Here is a 6,876-nt window from a genome sequence, read left to right on the forward strand (position 1 = left end):
TCTCATCTGGTTTGGGTTTACTGGGATTATAATTTGTTTTTCAACAGGACAATGACCCAACACACCTACAGGCTGTGTAAGGGCTGACCTGACACAATCCCCCAACCTCAACCAAATTGAGATGGTTTGGGATGAGTCGGACCGCAGAAGGAAGGAAAAGCAGCCAAGTGCTCAGCATATGTGGGAACTCCTTCAAGACTGTTGGAAAAGCATTCCAGGTGTTGCTGGTTGAGAGAATGCCAAGAGTGTGCAAAGCCATCATCAACGCAAACAGTGGCTATTTGAAGAATCTCAAATATAAAATATATTTTGATTTGTTTAACACTTCTTTGGTTACTACATGATACCATATGTGTTATTTCATAGTTTTGATGTCTTCACTATTATTCTATAATGTAGAAAATAGTAAAATAAAGAAAAACCCTTGAATGAGTAGGTGTTCTAAAACTTTTGACCGGTAGTGGACATGCTTGCAGATCTTTGGGGGAGGAATTTGGAAATTCTAATGCACGGGAACTTCAACTCTATATTTATTTTATGATGAAATTGGTGTATGAATTATACGATTAATTTCCAATGTACCGTACAGTCTGAATGGAAATAATTTGACACAATAAAATAGTCAAATCATTTGAAAGATAATCATATAAATGACAAGATACATAGCTGTAGTTGTTCACATGTATCCTACTTTATTATTGGAATAATGATGCAAAAACCAATTCACAATTGTACCTAAACACTTTCACTCACAAACTACCACCACACAATGAAAACATACAATTCGTTAAGTAATGAATAACAAATAAAAAGTCCTTTGATGAGTTTTAATAAAAGTATATAATATAAAGTGAAATAATAGCAGCACCGAGGGATGCCAACAAAGCGTACTGATACTAAGACTGAGACTAACATCAAAATCCATTTTCTATTTAATCCCAGACAAAGGAATACACCCAGCCTTTCATTTGTCATGCTTTTACATAAACCGGAACACATTTCATTTTGATTGATTATTCATTTCATGCTATTCCCATCAGCACTGTCCTCTCTCTAGTTGTACTGTCTTATGCTCTGATAGTTCACTGATGTTGAATCCTAGTCCTAGTGTGCAGACACACAGAAGATGTCATAAGGCAAGTCAATACAATACAACTCTACTTTAATCACAATTGAGAATGAAACAATGGTGGTTATGCTTCGGGCCCATGTTCAAATGCTCCTCTCATGCATCAGACACACAGTGGAATGTTTAGTTTGTTTTTAATTAACTTAGACTAGTCTGTTTTTGAAAGACACATCCTCCACTAGTCTCGGCATGCATTTTGATCTGTCCTCCTGTGATCTGCTGCTGTGCCTTGCTGCCGGTGAGGGAGAGGGCTAGGCTCCGGGGCTGCGGACAGTGCTGCTGTGCCTTGCTGCCGGTGAGCGAGAGGGCTGGGCTCCGGGGCTGCGGACAGTGCTGCTGTGCCTTGCTGCCGGTGAGGGAGAGAGCTGGGCTCCGGGGCTGCGGACAGTGCTGCTGTGCCTTGCTGCCGGTGAGCGAGAGGGCTGGGCTCCGGGGCTGCGGACAGTGCTGCTGTGCCTTGCTGCCGGTGAGGGAGAGGGTTGGGCTCCGGGGCTGCGGACAGTGCTGCTGTGCCTTGCTGCCGGTGAGGGAGAGGGTTGGGCTCCGGGGCTGCGGACAGTGTTGCTGTGCCTTGCTGCCGGTGAGGGAGAGGGTTGGGCTCCGGGGCTGCGGACAGTGTTGCTGTGCCTTGCTGCCGGTGAGGGAGAGGGTTGGGCTCCGGGGCTGCGGACAGTGCTGCTGTGCCTTGCTGCCGGTGAGGGAGAGGGCTGGGCTCCGGGGCTTCGGTGCTGCGGACAGTGCTGCTGTGCCTTGCTGCCGGTGAGGGAGAGGGCTGGGCTCCGGGGCTTCGGTGCTGTTGCTGTGCCTTGCTGCCGGTGAGGGAGAGGGCTGGGCTCCGGGGCTTCGGTGCTGCGGACAGTGGGGTGTGACCCTGGTGTTGGGAAGAAGCCGTGTCTGGCACTATAGCGGCCTGATTCACAACACCAGCTGTCCCGCCCCACCAGAAGTCAGAGCTGGCTAGAGCTGTTCCTCCTGAGGCCCTCCTGAGGCCCTGCATCCTCCTGGGTGGGATCCTACAGCTCTCAGGGGCTGATCCAGGGGGAATCTGGAATTCAGATATAAACAACAGCATCATTATTCATTCATTCATTAGTATTACAGTCATTATAACAGTAAACACTCATTCCTATTCAGTGCCATTCAGTTTATTTATTTATTTATTTCACCTTTATTTAACCAGGTAGGCTAGTTGAGAACAAGTTCTCATTTACAACTGCGACCTGGCCAAGATAAAGTAAAGCAGTGTGATAAAACAAGAACACAGAGTTACACATAAACAAACATACAGTCAATAACACAATAGAAAAATCTATGTACAGCGTGTGCAAATGTAGTAAGATTAGGGAGGTAAGTCAATAAATAGGCCATAGTAGCAAAATAATTACAATAAAGTTTAGGTTAGAATGTATCACCACTTTAATAAACTGCTAACATGGCTACAAATGCAATGTCTAAACAATAAATACTTATCAAAATCTAGAGTGTAGTATTGGGTGTGAGTAGGTTCAGGTAAATTAGGGGCATCCTTCAGATGTGGCAGATACTGTACCAACATGCAGAGTGGAGCAGAGTGTTCTATTTTAGAATCTGGAAGTGTATTAAGGTCTTGGCAGAGATAGATGGGGCAGATACTGTACCAACATGCAGAGTGGAGCAGAGTGTTCTATTTTAGAATCTGGAAGTGTATTAAGGTCTTGGCAGAGATAGATGGGGCAGATACTATACCAACATGCAGAGTGGAGCAGAGTGTTCTATTTTAGAATCTGGAAGTGTATTAAGGTCTTGGCAGAGATAGATGGGGCAGATACTGTACCAACATGCAGAGTGGAGCAGAGTGTTCTATTTTAGAATCTGGAAGTGTATTAAGGTCTTGGCAGAGATAGATGGGGCAGATACTATACCAACATGCAGAGTGGAGCAGAGTGTTCTATTTTAGAATCTGGAAGTGTATTAAGGTCTTGGCAGAGATAGATGGAGCAGATACTGTACCAACATGCAGAGTGGAGCAGAGTGTTCTATTTTAGAATCTGGAAGTGTATTAAGGTCTTGGCAGAGATAGATGGGGCAGATACTGTACCAACATGCAGAGTGGAGCAGAGTGTTCTATTTTAGAATCTGGAAGTGTATTAAGGTCTTGGCAGAGATAGATGGAGCAGATACTGTACCAACATGCAGAGTGGAGCAGAGTGTTCTATTTTAGAATCTGGAAGTGTATTAAGGTATTGGCAGAGATAGATGGAGCAGATACTGTACCAACATGCAGAGTGTTCTATTTTAGAATCTGGAAGTGTATTAAGGTCTTGGCAGAGATAGATGGGGCAGATACTGTACCAACATGCAGAGTGGAGCAGAGTGTTCTATTTTAGAATCTGGAAGTGTATTAAGGTCTTGGCAGAGATAGATGTGGCAGATACTGTACCAACATGCAGAGTGGAGCAGAGTGTTCTACTTTAGAATCTGGAAGTGTATTAAGGTCTTGGCAGAGATAGATGGAGCAGATACTGTACCAACATGCAGAGTGGAGCAGAGTGTTCTATTTTAGAATCTGGAAGTGTATTAAGGTATTGGCAGAGATAGATGGAGCAGATACTGTACCAACATGCAGAGTGTTCTATTTTAGAATCTGGAAGTGTATTAAGGTCTTGGCAGAGATAGATGTGGCAGATACTGTACCAACATGCAGAGTGGAGCAGAGTGTTCTATTTTAGAATCTGGAAGTGTATTAAGGTCTTGGCAGAGATAGATGGGGCAGATACTGTACCAACATGCAGAGTGGAGCAGAGTGTTCTATTTTAGAATCTGGAAGTGTATTAAGGTCTTGGCAGAGATAGATGGGGCAGATACTGTACCAACATGCAGAGTGGAGCAGAGTGTTCTATTTTAGAATCTGGAAGTGTATTAAGGTCTTGGCAGAGATAGATGGAGCAGATACTGTACCAACATGCAGAGTGGAGCAGAGTGTTCTATTTTAGAATCTGGAAGTGTATTAAGGTCTTGGCAGAGATAGATGTGGCAGATACTGTACCAACATGCAGAGTGGAGCAGAGTGTTCTATTTTAGAATCTGGAAGTGTATTAAGGTCTTGGCAGAGATAGATGGGGCAGATACTATACCAACATGCAGAGTGGAGCAGAGTGTTCTATTTTAGAATCTGGAAGTGTATTAAGGTCTTGGCAGAGATAGATGTGGCAGATACTGTACCAACATGCAGAGTGGCGCAGAGTGTTCTATTTTAGAATCTGGAAGTGTATTAAGGTCTTGGCAGAGATAGATGGGGCAGATACTGTACCAACATGCAGAGTGGAGCAGAGTGTTCTATTTTAGAATCTGGAAGTGTATTAAGGTCTTGGCAGAGATAGATGTGGCAGATACTGTACCAACATGCAGAGTGGAGCAGAGTGTTCTATTTTAGAATCTGGAAGTGTATTAAGGTCTTGGCAGAGATAGATGGAGCAGATACTGTACCAACATGCAGAGTGGAGCAGAGTGTTCTATTTTAGAATCTGGAAGTGTATTAAGGTCTTGGCAGAGATAGATGGGGCAGATACTGTACCAACATGCAGAGTGGAGCAGAGTGTTCTATTTTAGAATCTGGAAGTGTATTAAGGTCTTGGCAGAGATAGATGGGGCAGATACTGTACCAACATGCAGAGTGGAGCAGAGTGTTCTATTTTAGAATCTGGAAGTGTATTAAGGTCTTGGCAGAGATAGATGGGGCAGATACTGTACCAACATGCAGAGTGGAGCAGAGTGTTCTATTTTAGAATCTGGAAGTGTATTAAGGTCTTGGCAGAGATAGATGTGGCAGATACTGTACCAACATGCAGAGTGGAGCAGAGTGTTCTATTTTAGAATCTGGAAGTGTATTAAGGTCTTGGCAGAGATAGATGGGGCAGATACTGTACCAACATGCAGAGTGGAGCAGAGTGTTCTATTTTAGAATCTGGAAGTGTATTAAGGTCTTGGCAGAGATAGATGGGCAGATACTGTACCAACATGCAGAGTGGAGCAGAGTGTTCTATTTTAGAATCTGGAAGTGTATTAAGGTCTTGGCAGAGATAGATGGAGCAGATACTGTACCAACATGCAGAGTGGAGCAGAGTGTTCTATTTTAGAATCTGGAAGTGTATTAAGGTCTTGGCAGAGATAGATGGGCAGATACTGTACCAACATGCAGAGTGGACAGAGTGTTCTATTTTAGAATCTGGAAGTGTATTAAGGTCTTGGCAGAGATAGATGGGGCAGATACTGTACCAACATGCAGAGTGGAGCAGAGTGTTCTATTTTAGAATCTGGAAGTGTATTAAGGTCTTGGCAGAGATAGATGGGGCAGATACTGTACCAACATGCAGAGTGGAGCAGAGTGTTCTATTTTAGAATCTGGAAGTGTATTAAGGTCTTGGCAGAGATAGATGGGGCAGATACTGTACCAACATGCAGAGTGGAGCAGAGTGTTCTATTTTAGAATCTGGAAGTGTATTAAGGTCTTGGCAGAGATAGATGGGCAGATACTGTACCAACATGCAGAGTGGAGCAGAGTGTTCTATTTTAGAATCTGGAAGTGTATTAAGGTCTTGGCAGAGATAGATGGGGCAGATACTGTACCAACATGCAGAGTGGAGCAGAGTGTTCTATTTTAGAATCTGGAAGTGTATTAAGGTCTTGGCAGAGATAGATGGGGCAGATACTGTACCAACATGCAGAGTGGAGCAGAGTGTTCTATTTTAGAATCTGGAAGTGTATTAAGGTCTTGGCAGAGATAGATGGGGCAGATACTGTACCAACATGCAGAGTGGAGCAGAGTGTTCTATTTTAGAATCTGGAAGTGTATTAAGGTCTTGGCAGAGATAGATGGGCAGATACTGTACCAACATGCAGAGTGGAGCAGAGTGTTCTATTTTAGAATCTGGAAGTGTATTAAGGTCTTGGCAGAGATAGATGGGTGGAGCAGATGTTCTACTTTAGCAGAGTGGAGCAGAGTGTTCTACTTTAGAATCTGGAAGTGTATTAAGGTCTTGGCAGAGATAGATGGGGCAGATACTGTACCAACATGCAGAGTGGAGCAGAGTGTTCTATTTTAGAATCTGGAAGTGTATTAAGGTCTTGGCAGAGATAGATGGGGCAGATACTGTACCAACATGCAGAGTGGAGCAGAGTGTTCTATTTTAGAATCTGGAAGTGTATTAAGGTCTTGGCAGAGATAGATGGGGCAGATACTGTACCAACATGCAGAGTGGAGCAGAGTGTTCTATTTTAGAATCTGGAAGTGTATAAGGTCTTGGCAGAGATAGATGGAGCAGATACTGTACCAACATGCAGAGTGGAGCAGAGTGTTCTATTTTAGAATCTGGAAGTGTATTAAGGTCTTGGCAGAGATAGATGGGGCAGATACTGTACCAACATGCAGAGTGGAGCAGAGTGTTCTATTTTAGAATCTGGAAGTGTATTAAGGTCTTGGCAGAGATAGATGGGGCAGATACTGTACCAACATGCAGAGTGGAGCAGAGTGTTCTATTTTAGAATCTGGAAGTGTATTAAGGTCTTGGCAGAGATAGATGGGCAGATACTGTACCAACATGCAGAGTGGAGCAGAGTGTTCTATTTTAGAATCTGGAAGTGTATTAAGGTCTTGGCAGAGATAGATGGGGCAGATACTGTACCAACATGCAGAGTGGAGCAGAGTGTTCTATTTTAGAATCTGGAAGTGTATTAAGGTCTTGGCAGAGATAGATGGGGCAGATACTGTA

The 6,876-nt window shown here is 43.7% G+C and overlaps 1 protein-coding gene across 1 annotated transcript in view; it reads right to left on the bottom strand.

Annotated features, from left to right (window-relative positions):
• Positions 1 to 667: 667 nt before the first annotated feature.
• Positions 668 to 6,876, bottom strand: part of LOC135574966 (mucin-1-like) — a 43,805-nt gene continuing 37,596 nt past the window's right edge. The window contains exon 3 of the mRNA XM_065027093.1: positions 668 to 2,174. Within this exon, the coding sequence (XP_064883165.1) occupies positions 1,308 to 2,174 (867 nt within the window). The 3' untranslated portion in view covers positions 668 to 1,307. The remainder of the gene's footprint in view (positions 2,175 to 6,876) is intronic.

The sequence above is a fragment of the Oncorhynchus nerka genome, linkage group LG14 (assembly GCF_034236695.1).
Source record: "Oncorhynchus nerka isolate Pitt River linkage group LG14, Oner_Uvic_2.0, whole genome shotgun sequence".
NCBI classification, from domain to species: Eukaryota; Metazoa; Chordata; class Actinopteri; order Salmoniformes; family Salmonidae; genus Oncorhynchus; species Oncorhynchus nerka.